Here is a 16,140-nt window from a genome sequence, read left to right as displayed (position 1 = left end):
CCTGTTGAACCACAACATGGCCGAACCCCTCAGAAGCATTCCTTGTCAGGAAAGAGGGTGCAAAGGCCTACAGAGGAAGCAGGGAGGCTGGAAGGAGAGGCAGGGTCACAGACTGGGTTCTCCAGGTCATACTGACCTGTGTTTTCACCCAGTGACAAGGCAGACTTACTTATGGTTTATAGTCATAAGATCAAACATCAACCTACCACAGTTTTTAAACAATCTAAAAGAATGAAGAAAGACTATCCAGTGGTGCTAGCGGTGAAGAATCCACCTGCCAATGCGGGAGACGCAAGAGATGCAGGTTTGATCCCTGGGTGAGGAAGATCCCCCTGGAGGATGAAATGGCAACCCACTCCAGTATTCCTGCCTGGAAAATTCCATGGACAGAGAAGCTGGGTGGCCAAACAGTCCACGGGGTAGCAGAAGAGTCAGATATAACAGCACACGTGCACACACACAATGGCTGGGAAGCCTAAAGACCACTGCAGATACACTCAATCAAGTTTCAAATATTTTATTTCCTTATTCATACAGTATGAAGTTTCCTAAAGATCTCACAACATGATGTTTCATGCAGAAGAAAAACTAAACATTCAACATAAACCATCCCCCCGCCCCACCCACCCACACACACTAAAAAAAAAAAAAGAAAAAACCCTCATTCCCCAGTAAGGAAATAATGTTTGCACTATTTTTTCTGTAACGCCAGCCAAGATATGCACAAGCAAGAGAAATAGAAAGCATTTGCTAAAATATCTGTAACAAATACTTATGTACAAAAAATTCACAAAAGACGAGCTCCCCTCTTGAAGCAGAGCACATGGCGGTTGACACTGGAACAGATCAAGCCACTGGCTGGGGTTGTGAGCCACGCACTCATCCAGAGGGAGAAAGTTACAGGTGGAGATTTTCAGTTTGAACGTTAACATTTCCAAAGTTTGGCAACATTATGTTTTAAAATTATGCAAATTATGTAAACAAGAGGTACATTTTAAATTGATCTACATGCAAAACTCCATGTCATGCAAGGACACCAAGCACCGGGATTTCTCTCACAGACAGAGCCCATGGCGTGCAGCACTCAGTTGAAGGAACAGCGGTGGCAGGCGGGCGTGCCCAAAATTAAGATGCTTTCAACCTTGATTCAACCTGCCCTTCCCCACTCAGAGTATAAAACCAATTTTCTACAAAATCTATTATAGGGAAAGACTACAGTCCTACAAAGCTAACCAGAATGTTTTCTTCCAGCCAATAGTACCTTTGCAGAAAAGGGAAGGGATAATAACATCAATTGGCGGAGCGTGGTACACTACTTTTAAATCACACAAAGTATTAAGTTACCCGAGACATCTTCGGGCAAAGGAAGAACACCATCATGCACTCTCTATGCCTTGTGGTAAAGAAATTTAAGAGGTATAAATTTGGATATAATTTTGCTCTTCTGTGGCAAACAGTTTAATAAGGTTTCTCCCAGGTAAGTCATATGTAAGTATATGTGGGTGTATAGATACACACATGCACATTAACCATCACCGGTTTTTAGATTAGCTGCAAGTCTTCTGAAACAGAGAAGGGAAAATTTATGGTTTAAAGGTAAGTTTAATGACAATTTACCATCCATGTAATGAAACATAAACGGATATCCTGAGCTATTACATGATTATTTCCGGAACTCTTCATTAAGTCATGTCTGAGATCAAATCAGGATTGCCTCACATAGCTTCTGTCCTTTACGAATAAAAATCACGACGAACTGACACTGACTCAGGGACACCTAATGGACGCAATGGCTCCTAGTGATGAAGTAACAGCAGGAGGCGTAAGCTCTGTGCAGTGACTGCATGAACACAAGAATGAGCTCATGGCAGCAGCGCTCGACTCTACTTTCTCCTCAAGCAGAGACGTCATCAAAGCTGCTCAGCAATGAGACACAGTCCCTGGAAATATATCATAGGTATAAATTAAGTTACAAACTCCTTTGTTACAAAAATGTAATCAAGGTAAATAATAAGATGTTAACAAATGCTTTGTCAATCTCTCAAAGGAGAAAGAGCAGGCAAAGGAAAACAGCTGGCCTAACACCCGGCTCAAACTGTACAATCTTCGATCTATATATAAAACTGTGTGAAATAAAAGTAAGGATGTTGAATGTTCTGCTTGGCACTTTTGTACTCTTTATCATTTTTGTTTCTGAATCAAGTATATTAAATTAAAGCCAACCTACTACACATATAGAAAGCTACATATATCTATATATAAATATTTACATATGTATATATAGATACTTTCTTGTTATAAAAGATGAAGAAAAATAAATTAAAAAGCCAACCCCTTCCCTTTCTTCGCCACATTGATATGCTCTTTTCATGCTGCTGTCCTTCAGCTTTAAAGTGCTACACTGAGTTATTGAGAGAATAAGAGTTCAATAACACTTAGTTGGGCTTCATGAGGCTCATGTTGGAAAATGTGGCTTCACAGAGAAAAATACTTCCATTTAAATACACAGAGAGCATTGCTGGACGTCTTGAGCAGATCTTCAGAGATGGAGAAGAAAGCAAAAGTGTTGGGTGGTACTCTTTACACAAGAGTCACACGTCTACCACCATCTTTTTGTGGATATCTAGGCCGCCTACAACCTGAAACAGACAGAACAGACCACACTTGACCAGGTTTGAGGGACTCCGTTGCACCAGTCTAACCACCCTACCGAAACTGCAGTTTAAAAAAGCACACTACTTTAGCCATTTCCAGAAGCTGCTCTTCTTTTTTTAAAACTTGCACTGCCTTTTGTTAGAATTTTCAGGGCTTCTTGCTCCCAGGATAACAAGCATTTTCTTGCGCTCTAACACAAGAGATGGCATATTTTTCCGTAAAGGACTAGGCAGGAAGTATTTTAAGCTTTGTAGGCCATGTATAGTTTCTATTAAATTTCCTTCTTCCTTTTTTTTTTTTTTTAAACAACACTTTCAAGTGTAAAAAAACTTTTTTAGCTCAAAAATATAAAAAATAGGCTACCGGTAGGATTTGGCCCACTCTTTCCTTTGCATTTTGACATAGACTTCAGTAATTTAGTATCAAATGTTAACTAGGTGTTACTATAAAAACTATCAAAAATCAAATACGGGCTTCACTGTCACTCTATTCTAGAATGTATCAAAAAGTAATGAATAAAATTTTCTGCACATTGCTCTTCCATGGGGTCAACTACATGTAGAGTTGTTACAGACACCTCTGTGAAACATGGCAATGTCGAAGTGAGATTACCTGTAGCATTATTTGGGGATAACTTTTATTACGCAAAACCTACATAAAATAAGCAAACCATAAAGGTTAACAGCTTGGTCAATTTTCAGAGTGATGACCCAAGTAACCAGCACCCAGGGCATCACCACGGCTCTTCTGCGACCCCCCTCCCACCACTACCTCCCTCCTCCCAAGCCACACCTACACAGAACTAGTCACTACGACTTAACACCACGGATTAGTTTGATCTGTTTTTACACACTTTACAAATGAAATCTTTCATGTCTGTCTTGTTTCACTCAACATTATGTTTGTGAGATTCATCCATGTTGTACGTAGTTGCATCTGCTACTATTTTTGAACTTTTTAATTTTTATTTGAAAAATAAAGCTTAAACAGCCAGCTAGTTCTACAACTCCTGTCAATGAAAACAGCCATTTGCTATCCTGTCCTCAAATTTCATTTTTTACTTAGCAGCAATCATTTAGAATTTTCAGCTGATGTTCAGTATTTGCCTAGAAGACTCCAAATAACATTCCTACATTGCTTCTTCTTAGATTTCAAGTTTTAGATATTATCCATCAACTTCCCATCACAGGAGATGCAGCTTTCACTTCCACACACACACACCTCTTTCCTTCATCTCCTATCCTACATCATCTCCTACCCCACACACTTCCCACCTCTCCTATGCTTCAAAGAGCTGCATTTTTTTTTATTAGACAGAAATTCAGCCTTTTATTTATGACTACATAAAATACTACTTACAGCAGAAGAGAACTGTGTACTATGATTACTTTTGCTTCCCTGCATATTTGCTTTGCTACAGTTAATAACTGATCTTTTTCTTCACTGGGTGTTCTATGCATTTATCATTAATTCAACACTAAACTTTGCTCTAAAGGCACTCAGATGTATTGTATCAAGCTATCGATTTTATTATTTTCAAATCACTCCCAGAGTTTTTGGACTTACTCCCATCCAGGTTTGGCATCCATGGATCCTCCTAGAGATGGCTTTCTCTCCCGCCTGACCCTCTGAGCTTCCTATATCTCACACTGACTTCTTTTTTTGATTTATAACCTTTTCATAGTGGGAGCACATTTTCTAGTACTTTCCCAAAAAGGGAGGAGGACTTGCAAACCTGAAAACGTCTGATTCTATCATCCAGTTTGAGTTTACTGAGAATTCTTGTTTTGTCTTCTATTTTCCAAGTTGCTAAGTGAGAAATTTGTCACCATTACGATTCTTGACTCTGTATGAAGCCCTTCCCCTATGCCTCTACCTTAGCTCTTTGGAAGCCTGTAAACCATCTTTTTGTTTTAAAATTTCATGACAATGTACCAAGGCCCAGATTATTTTTATATACTATGCTGGGTACTTGGTACCCAGTTTCCTTTCAGTCAAGGAAACTCATTACTTTTGATTCTGAGATAATTTTCTGATTCATTTTTGATGATTTCCTTCCCTCCAATTTCTTTCTGGGATCTAACATTTGGATGTTAGACCTCCTAAGATGAATCCCAACATTTAAATTTCCTAGAGCTCTTTTATACATTGTCTAATTTTTGTTTCAAAGATCTAATACATTATATCCCTGAGGGTAATAATGACAGATATCTGTTCTACTTTTAAAGTGTTTATTGCCCTTGCATAGCCTGCTTCAGCATGCTTCTTTTTCAGGTTTGAGTTCATCTCTGTAATCTGTATCAGAGGTTTTCCTTGAATGTCTGGTGATCCTAGGCTCTCTCCTCATGTGGAAAGTGCCGCCCCAGAGCCTCCATGCACAGGGCAGGGCTGTTGACTGTGCGCTGCGCTTTGAACAACTGGGTAAACACCATGTCTAAAGGTCAGCTTTCCCAAACAGGGCTTTCCCACCTCTTGCCTAGAGGGTACAAGTGTAGCTGCCAGGGAATCAAGTAAGAGAAGAAGGCTGGAGGTGTCAAAATGCAAATACGCTGTTCTTCACTTAATTCCACCCCCTGCCCCCCGCCACACACACACACACACACACCCCGAGCCCTATTTCACTCTTGCCAATCTCCACTACAATGCAGGAGAGACTGAAGAGAGTCAGGAAGGAGATCTTGTGTTCCACGTGCTTCTTAGACAGACTTAAGCCATTCTCCTGTTAGCCCCGCTTCACACCCACTTTCAGTCATGTCCCCACTTTCTGAGCCTTTCAGGAGTTCCACATTATAAACCAAGCTGCTTCTCCGCTTTCCTAGTTGACAGCTTAGAATTTTCACTCCTGTCTGCTAGCCACTCAACTTTATAAATTACCAAACTGAGTGACCATCCTCTCCGCTATTCTCTGGTCCTTGTGGGTTTATAACCTTTTCTTTTTAACCCATTTAATTTCAGTGAAGTTTTCAAAGGATACAAAAGTAAATACATGCGTTCAATCCATCAACATTAATCCTGTCACTGATCATTTATAAGATTTGCGTACAGTTAAGTGTTCTGAAAATATTAGAACAGATACGTAGTGTGTGATCTTTTGAGATAACTCTCTCTTCTCTCTGTTACAGCTTAAGAAAACAGAATAAAGAGAACTCAATAAAGCCCAAGATATGAGCCTGATAAATGTTACCAAAAGTTGGCTTAATATACAAACATTTTCATTCATTCCTGAACTATGCCCTACAAAAATACAAGTAAGGGCAATTTATCACAAAGGCTGAAAAATAAACTCAAAGCTCAGCTTAAGCCTTCAGCGTACAAAGCATAATTTTTATACCTAGGGGATGTATTTCCTTCCACTAGTAAAGTGATTTACATGTAATTTTAAGTTACAGTTTATATTTACTAAATGCAAATAGTCTTCACTTATACACATCCCTTCACGTCACTCCAGCCAAGTTCCTCATTTTTGTTTTGTTCCCTCAAGTCTTGGAATTTTTTTCTTTTTTCCCTACTTTTGAAAACTGGCTGCTATCTATGATGCCATTACCAGGCTAGTCTCATGTCACGCACACTCCGATGCCTGCCCACGGGAGTCGTCTGGCAACAGTGGAGGAGGCGTGGCAGAGGGAGAGGACGCACCTGCAGCAGCACCCCCGGCACTGGTTCCCATCCCAGGAGTTCAGCCTCTCTAACTCTCTTCCAAGGAGAACTAGCCTGTTCTTTAACTAGAGCACCACCCTACTTTTTTGAAACAAAATGCAAAGATCTCATTCCCTTGAGATGAAAAAAGATCCTTGAAGTATAATGTGAACTTCTACTTAAAAGCCAAAGTAGCTACTTAAGTCCTTATGTAACATATGACAAGCTAATCTGTTTTCGCTGGTGTCCTCTAAGTAAAAAACGAAGAGGAAGAAAACCTTCTATAGAAGCATCCAGTGATGACTGAAAATTTTCACAATGTTTTATTTTCTTTGCATTTCCTTTGGATTGTCCAGCATCTTCAATTTACCGTTAAAACTGCTTATGACACATCAGAAAGTTACTATCTCTGTTTTAGGGGCAGCAGCCACAGAAGAGAAGCAATAAACAGGAAGCTAAGCCAGTGCCCCAGTTCCCACCAACAGCAAGTCCTCCAGGACTTCTCACAACTGCAGGCTATGCCTCTGTGGAGCCCTTGCCCCAGATCACAAAAGCTACCCATAGTAGCTTAGAAAAACAGGAGAGGGGAAAACAAATCACCTCTTTACACTGCCTCGCTGTTGAGTTTGACAGATAGGGACTCCATTTCTGTCATACTTGTGACCAAGCCTCTGAATTCCTAGCTGAAATTCATGAACTCTTATTTCCTACAGAAGTATTTTCAAATAACCTAGCTGTTCACTTGGGAGGCTACCAATAATAAGTAAAAGTGACTAATACCATTGTTGTGGCATTTTATCAGACAATCACTGAGAGTATTAGTTCTTGAGAATAATTAGTAATTAGTAACAGTTACAACAAAGAACACCTGGGGCTATTGGGCAAAATCAAACAAATTTCTAGGGCAAAATATAACTATAAGGAATTCTCTACTAAGTGATATTAAAAATGTTTTTATGAAACGTAACTAATGAAGAACTAGCTTTTTTGTACTTACAGCACAGAATTCTTCAAAGGATATTCTTCCATCCCCATCCTTATCTGCATTTATTATGGTTTTGTCTACAATTTGCTGTAACTGTGTATCTTTCAGATTGTTCCCCACCATCATCTTTAGCACCTGGAAGAGTTCCCCATTGGAAATATAGCCGTCTTTATCCATGTCATAGATACGGAAAGCAACTAAAAAAGAGTAAGGAAAAATCAATGGCAATTGCATGGTAATCACGAACACTGTCAAAGAAAGAGAAGATAGTAAGTTGCCCAGCATTTAGAATTCTACTATGAGGACAGCTCCTTCCTACATAGAGATGTTGCTTTTAGGTGAAACTGGGAGAAGGCAACGGCACCCCACTCCAGTACTCTTGCCTGGAAAATCCCATGGACGGAGGAGCCTGGTAGGCTGCACTCCATGGGGTTGATAAGAGTCGGACACGACTGAGCGACTTCACTTTCACGCATTGGAGAAGGAAATGGCAACCCACTCGTGTTCTTGCCTGGAGAATCCCAGGGACGGGGCAGCCTGGTGGCCTGCCGTCTATGGGGTCACACAGAGTCGGACATGACTGAAGTGATTAAGCAGCAGCAGCAGGTGGTTGTGGTTGCAAGTATATGGTCTATGGAGTTAAGACTGCCTGGGACAATTAATATAGCCTAGAGTTTAAGTCATTTACTCTTTCCTAAGCTTCGGTTTCTGCACATATAAAATTGGGGCTAATAACAGTCCTAACCTCCCAGGTTCTTTACAGCAGGGGTCCCCAGCCTCCAGGATCTAATGCCTGATGATCTGAGGTAGAGCTGATGTAATAATAATAAAGTGCCCAATAAATGTAATGCAACTGAATCATCCCAGACCACTCCCTACCCCCAGTCCATAGAAGAATTGTCTTTGACAAAACTGGTTCCTGGTGCTGAAAAGGTTGGGGACTGCTGCTTTACAGTACTGAGTGAGATAATACACAGTCAAAGACAGCAACTGTTACTACTATTAATACTATTCTCATTTATATCAAGAATTCATTTGCAAAGGAAGTTAGCATATAGCTTGTGCCTCAGAGGACTGTTATTGAACATAATGTCTCTCCAGTTAAGAGCCGAATATTTTAAAAAGATACCAGATGTTCCCTGAAAGAGAGGCAAGCCTACATAAACCAAAATAGTAAACTTCTGGCTAAATAATTCTGAATACAAGTGTAAACGAAGTGAAGCTAATCATATTAAAGCATTTCTTCTCACTTTCATGCCAATATTTTATATTACTTAACCACAAATGGAATATAATCCTTAAAAACTGTGAATCAATTTTGTGTATTGTACACCTAACTTATAAGCAACAATGACACATCATTAAAAAATACAAATTGCAAATGTCCAAAAAGGATTTTCTCCAGAATGTAAAATTTCTGTTACGTCTACTAAGGATCTAGAATAAAAGATTCCTTTTTAGAATATTTTAAAAGGAGGTTATAATGTAGTATGGGGTAATGGTCTAAGAGGAAGAATGAACTCAGTGAAGAAAAATACTTACACCTCAACTTCTGTTCCTTATCTCCTTTGACACTGAACTGAGAGACTCCCTCAATGAACTCTGAATAAGAATAAAAAACATTTACAAATCAGAAGTTTCAATTTTTTACCAAGAAGAACAATATACACACGCTCATGGACACAAACCCTACATGCTCATAATAGAATATTTTCCTGTTCCAAAAGAAAATATTACTAGTGGCATTTACAACTGAAAGAGACAAATTTGAACCTTCAACAAACAAGTTTCTACATATAATTTGAACCTGGAACTCTCTCAAATCAAATCAACTTCAACAAGTTGATTTATTTATTATTATTATTATTAATTAGTTGCTACAGAGAATAACACTCAAAAAACATATTCTTTAAGCTATTTAACTCTATATTCTTAGAATATGACTATATAAGAGGGCTTAAAAATATTTAAATCGTTTAGCAGAAAAAATTGGGAGGTTTCTCGTTCCAAAATTCATAATCATTTACATAAACTGTTTGAAGTTTCGTAACAAATGGTCATTTTTCTTCACTGCTGCTGAACACTAAATCACAACCAGTTTAGACCCCCTTCACTTGGACAATTCACTTCTTCAAATGAAAATAACAAAAACTGTTGACTTCCTGATGAAATGAAAGGTTTATTTAAAGTGTAGAATCAAATGGCTGACATTAGCAAAAGCACTACTGTCTTTGTAAAATCTAGATTAACTAAATTAATCCCTTCTATGATAATACGCATATCCTTCTGACTTCAGCTTTTTTTTTTATTGCTGACTTATTGTTAAAGTCTCATTCTTTTAAAAAACAGTTTTTTAAAAATGTGGCTTCTAATATTTTAAGTTTCTCTAAAATTTTCTAACAACAAAAGAAATACTAAATCCCATTTTTTAGATTACCTAAAAGAACACTTCGATCATTTATGTCCCAAAAAGTACAAGGTCTTATTAGTTTATTAAAGTTCATATATCACAGACTTTTAAGTTTTAACAATCTACTATTATAAGAAAACCAGTACTCAAGGACATTCAAGAAAAAATCAACTTTCCAGACATTTTTGTACATAGAAATGTAAGACTATTCATAGATTATCTAACTTGCAGTTTAACTAAAAGTACTTTCTTACCTTTAAAGTCTACTTCTCCATTCCCATCTGTGTCGAATATATCTATTACTCGCTGTACTAAGGGATTCTGTTGTAACTCAGGTAGAGACATGAACTCTTCCACACTCAAAGAACCAGAATTGTCCAAATCGAGCTTCTTAAATCTCTTTCCTAGCCTTTTAATTTCATCTGCATCAACTAAAAACAAACAAAAAGGAGCAGCACGATTTACCAAATGATTGTATGATAACTACAAGAAAAAATTCAGCAGTTATCCAATAGTTTAATTTTCAATTTAATTTAGAGTTGAACATACTATGGACTAACTTCTTATAACAAAGAAAATATATCATGAAATTTTTTTCGTTACCTCTTTGCTTGTCTGCACCCGCCATAACATACAACCAACTGTATGCTGAGTACCAAGATATTACAGGATTGACAATGCTAAGCTGATCATGAAAGTCAGGTGGTTCATATCAGGTGGACTAAATCAATCTCTGCTATGTACACCAGGCACTCTGATTTTCATTTCTCTTTTCAAATTTTAATTTAGTTTATTTCTAACAGTTCATGGTTCAAAATCTGAACAAGGTTTGAATACAGTTCAATATTCAAAGTCTCCCTCCAATGCTGCCAGCTTCTTGAATATTCGTCTAAAGATCATTCTTCGCAAGTATGAACAAATAAAACCCAGCACTTTTAAATTTTTAATTAAATTTTAAGAAAAAAATTAATAAAAGTTAAATATTTTTAAAGGTTACTTTTCATTTACAGTTATTACCAATCTCCTAACAGTTAGGCACAGATCAAATCCATCCTGGCAACACCACTGAATGTTTCAGATATGTACTTCTAAATATAAAGAATTCCAACTTTTGGCACCATCTTTCATCGAAGATTTTTTTCAGCTACTTGGAATCACACTCCCTTTAAAACAGATGAACAAGGAAAAGCAAACAAACCTCACCCTTTTGACTCATCTTGTGACTCAGAGATACTGTTTTTCATGTTTTGCCAAGTTGAGACTCATGCTATTTTTCCACTTTTTGTAAGGATACCTCTGGGAGGAACTATCTTTTCTAGTAGTTCAAAGTTCCTACATATTTAATTTAAACTATACTATACAAAGTATTATAACAGATAATCTTATAATCATAAATATGTATGCCTCTAAAAATTAAGATATTAAAAACAGATCTTTTAGTCTGAGTTTCTAAAATACAGCTACTACTATGGAATGTTAACACAGAAAGGAACCAAATTAAATTATTGAGACCTTACCCAGATCAATGCACCCTTGAATATACTCAGGAATAAATGTGCAATCTAGATGGTTACTTATTTAAAGAAGTTATTTCAAGAATCTTATTAGTATTAACACATAAAATAATTAAGAAGTTGCTTTCAGAGATCTCATGATGCTACTCTAAGTTTAAATGAGTATTTCTAATTGGACATAATAACACTAAAGAATATATAATATTAATACATAGAAGGTTGCTTATCTATTCATCATTGTCTCAGATAAAGAAATACCAACAATTTATTATATATATATATATTTTTCTCATTTAGAAAGAAGAATATAAGAGATTCCCAACAGTAGCAAAGAGATGTAGGCCTTCAAGCACTGTTATTACTAAACACACACACACACAGGCGCGCGCGCGCGCACACACTAAGCTGCTACTTCACTGTTAGGTGGTTTTGAGGTTTCTCAGAATGTAAAGGAAAAGAAATAAGCAGAATGGTAGAAAAACAAACTTTCCTCAAATTTTAGCCAATTCTCAAAATTTGTATAATAGTAATGAACAAAAAACTAGTCCTTCAAAAAATTCTAACAGCCACTTTATAAATAATTTATTACCTATTGGTTTGTTAATGACTTAAAAACAAAGCAAGTCTATCAAATCCTTCGAACAATAATAGTTATTTTCAAAGAAACAACCAAATGTGACGTGGTATCCTGAACAGAATCTTGGAAAAGAAAAAATTTTTCAAAGTCCCCTTTTTTTCCCACTAAAATATAGAGCTTACAATGTTGTAACAATGATTAATTTCTCGATTTTGATAACAATAATTGCATTTCAAGTCTGTGAAATGTTAACATCAGAAGCAGCTGGGTGTGTGATAACTGAGACTTCTATTATTTTTGCAACTTCTTGGTAATTTTTCCTTAAGTCTCCTCCAATTTGTGACAACTCAATTTTTATCTTGTCTTTCATAACTTTGAAACTTTTGATCCAGTATTTTGTAAAATGTCCTCCAGCATGAATTGCTGGGTTTTTTTTTTTTCATGATTAGAATGCATTTGGGGCAAGAATACAGTAGAAATAATGTGCCCTTCTGACTTCATCATTGTCAAGGGTGGCCAGAGGGGTTTCTGTCAGATTTCTCCACTATAAATCTACTATTTTTCCCTTTGCATCGAAAAATAGTGGGAGGAGTACTCGAGACTATTCAAATATCCTATTTTCTCCTCAAACTCTGATCTAAATTTAGCACCATCTTAGGTAGGTCTTGTTTGTAAAATTTTATTTCTGTGGTATTGCTTAATAATTTGTTCCCTCGTTATTAACTAGGTTGTTAACTGTCAAAAAAAGACTACCATATGATTAAAGCCTTACAGTATTGTCAATAGAAGCTATTGGGTAGGTTTTCAACATAAAGACTAGTTTAAAAGTTTTAAAGTCTTCTGTAAAATTCAGTCTATAAGAGTAATGACTGTATTTCCAATGTTATCCCAAATAAGAAATCAAAACCACCAGGGGGCGCAGAAGAGAACATTACAGATAAAAACCTTCATAAGCAGCTCCATGGACTATAAAGAAAGCTGAGCATTGAAGAATTGATGTTTTCGAACTGTTGTGTTGGAAAAGACTCTTCAGAGTCCCTTGGACTGCAAGGAGATTCAACCAGTCCATCCTAAAGGAAATCAGTCCTGAAAATTCATTGGAAGGACTGATGATGAAGGTGCAACTCCGATATTTTGGCTACCTGATGCTAGGTACTGACTTATTTGAAAAGACCCTGATGCTGAGAAAGATTGAAGGTGGGAAGAGAAGGGGACAACAGAGGATGAGATGGTTAGATGGCATCACTGACTCAATGGACATGAGTTTGAGTAAGCTCTGGGAATTGGTGATGGACAGGGAAGCCTGGTGTGCTGCAGTCCACCGGGTCACAAAGAGTCGGATACAACTGAGCGACTGTAATGAACTGAACTGAAGCAGCTTCAAAATACACACCTAATTTTATAATGACCTTCTCTATAGACTAACAGTCTAATATTTATGTTCTGCACAGAACAGTTTGACAATGAAACAAAACAAAGAAAACTCCCTATTAATACTGAAAGAGAATCAAAAAGGTGTATTATGAAATATGGACATTTGTACTGTGTCTTTTTCTTACAAGTGAAAAACTTTCAACCACTTTTAAAATATTTAGATTTTAGGGGGTATATCACAATTTTCTAAAGCAACATGAAATATGTGCTTTTGATGTTTCTAGATTAAATTATTACATACTTTCAAACCTGGGTTCCCTGCATTGCAGGCAGATTCTTTACCGACTGAGCTATGAGGGAAGCCGACTTTAAAATATTAATTATCAAATATACAAAAACAAGACATCAGCACCAACAAAAGGATTATCAAGTTGTAAATAAAATGCTAAAAAGAAATTTTAAACCAACTCTGGGAATCACTGCAGATGGTGATTCCAACCATGAAATTAAGACGCTTACTCCTTGGAAGCAAAGTTATGACCAACCTAGATAGCATATTCAAAAGCAGTGACATTACTTTGCCAACAAAGGTCCGTCTAGTCAAGGCTATGGTTTTTCCAGTGGTCATGTAAGGATGTGAGATTTGCACTGTGAAGAATGCTGAGCACCGAAGAATTGATGCTTTTGAACTGTGGTGTTGGAGAAGACTCTTGAGAGTCCCTTGGACTGCAAGGAGATCCAACCAGTCCATCCTAAAGGAGACCAGTCCTGGGTGCTCATTGGAAGGAATGATGCTGAGGCTGAAACTCTAATACTCTGGCCACCTCATGTGAAGAGTTGACTCACCGGAAAAGACCCTGATGCTGGGAGGGACTGAGGGCAGGAGAAGAAGGGGACGACAGAGGATGAGATGGCTGGATGGCATCACCGACTCGATGGACGTGAGTCTGGGTGAACTCCGGGAGTTGGTGATGGACAGGGAGGTCTGGCATGCTGCAATTCATGGGGTCGCAAAGATTCGGACACGAATGAGCGACTGAACTGAACTGAACTGATACACCTATGGAAGTAGTGCTGCAATCGAGACGAAAAGCACATGTCTATCTTCCAAATGTTTCCTTGGGTCCCTTTCAATCAATCACAAACACACCCCACTTAGCTCCCCACCACAACTCCAGGCAACCACTGATTTGCTTTCTGTAACTAAATTCTGTCTAGAATTTCATGTAAATGTAATCAGACGTATGTACTCTTCTTTTTCTCATTAAGTTTTTGACGTCTTCTTTTTCTCATCAAGTTTCTGACATTAATCAGGTTGGTTCATATGTCAGTAGTTTCTTCTTTTTTACGGCAGAGTAGTATATATATTCCATTGTATGAATACTTCCCAGTTTAAGTGTTCATCTTTAATAGACATTCCTATTATTTCCTATCTGAAACTATTAGGAATAAAGCTTCTAAGAATATACTTAATCTTTGTGTAAACAAATGTTTTCCTGGAATTGCTGGATCATAGGGTAAGCACATGTCTGACTTTTAGAAACTGTTAAGAAGTTTTCCAAAGTGGGTGTGCCATTTGACACTCCCATCAGCACTACCTGAGAATTCCAAGGGCTCTCTCTACCTCCTTGCCAGATCATAGTATTTTGAGTCTTTTTAAGCTGAGCCATTCTGGTGGATGGCAGCAGTATGTGATTATAGTTTTAACCTCAGTTTCTCTGAGGATTAATCATCTTGAGGATCTTTTTTCATGTGATTATTAGCAACTCATATATCTTCATTTGTTACGTGACTTCAAATCCTTTATCTCTTTAAATGTGAAAGGGAAAATGTTAGTTGCTCAGTCATGTCTGACTCTGCAACCCCATGAGCCTCCCAGGCCTCCATCCATGGAATGCTCCAGGCAAGAATACTGGAGTGGGTAGCCATTCCCTTTTCCAGGGGATCTTCCCAACCCAGGGACTGAACCCGGGTCTCCTGCATCGCAGGAGGATTCTTCACTGTCTGGTTGTCTTTTAAAAGTTGTGTGATTCTCTTTTTAGACTGATGGTACAAGTCCTTTGTCAGGTAGAGGTATTTCAAGTATCTTCTTTTACTTTTTAAAAAGGCAGCTTTATATGCCGCTTGTAAACTGCCTTTAAAGAGTAAAAACTTTCAATTTTGATGAGACCCATTTTTTTCTTTAATGATTCACATTTCGCAGATCAACTAAAAATCTCTGCCTATAATAAGATTTTGGCTGATGTTTTCTTCTGGAAGTTCCATAGTTGTAGCTTTTATGGTTTAAATTTATGACTAAATGTTTTCTGTATATAAGTTAAGGGTAAACTTTCATTCCAGCTATTTGTTTAAAAGGCTCCCCTTACAATGGTATCTTCAATGTTTTTGTCAAAAACCAATTAACTATACAAATCAACAAATTGTACCTTAAATTCACAAAATGTTACATGTAAAATATCCAATTAAAAAATGTTTTAAAAAATCAAGTGAATAAAAACATACAGGGGTTTATACCCTCTAGATTTGCTTATCTATCTTATGTCAACACCATAGTTTTATGTTTCATAGTAAGTCTCTAAATCAGGGGACACTGTCCTCACACTTTCTTGTCCCTTTCCAAAACTGTGCTGGCTCTTCTAAGACCTGTGATTTTTCTATATAGAATTAATAATTATTTGGTAGTTTTTATTAAAACCCTGCTGAAAATTTGATTGAGATTGTCTTAACTCTACAGATCAATCTGAGTCAAACCAATACCTTGAGAGTATCAAAGTCTTCCAATCTAGGAATATGGTACCTCCTTCCATTTATTTAGGTATTTGTAAGTTTCCTCTCAGTGATGTTTCATAGTTCAATGTACAGATCTTAACATCTAGTTGATTAAATTTATACTTGCATATCCCAATGTTTTTATTCTACTATAAATAGTATTCTTATTAATTTCATTTTTTTCAATTGCTCACTGCTATTATATAGAAATTCCACTGGT

General features: G+C 37.2%; 1 protein-coding gene across 1 annotated transcript in view; it reads right to left on the bottom strand.

The window, feature by feature from the left end:
• Positions 1-501: 501 nt before the first annotated feature.
• The window catches only part of PPP3R1 (protein phosphatase 3 regulatory subunit B, alpha), a 63,918-nt gene continuing 48,279 nt past the window's right edge, over positions 502-16,140 (bottom strand). The window contains exons 3-6 of the mRNA XM_086326293.1: positions 9,941-10,117; positions 8,819-8,878; positions 7,289-7,473; positions 502-2,639 (exon numbers count right to left, since the gene is read on the bottom strand). Of these exons, the coding sequence (XP_086182419.1) occupies positions 2,592-2,639; positions 7,289-7,473; positions 8,819-8,878; positions 9,941-10,117 (470 nt within the window). The 3' untranslated portion in view covers positions 502-2,591. The remainder of the gene's footprint in view (positions 2,640-7,288; positions 7,474-8,818; positions 8,879-9,940; positions 10,118-16,140) is intronic.

The sequence above is a fragment of the Bos grunniens genome, chromosome 11, assembly GCF_055505025.1.
Source record: "Bos grunniens cultivar Pamir isolate PY7600 chromosome 11, Bosgru_T2T1.0, whole genome shotgun sequence".
NCBI lineage: Eukaryota > Metazoa > Chordata > Mammalia > Artiodactyla > Bovidae > Bos > Bos grunniens.
The sequence above is the reverse complement of the archived record's forward strand: the minus strand, read 5'-3'. Positions and strand labels throughout refer to the sequence as shown.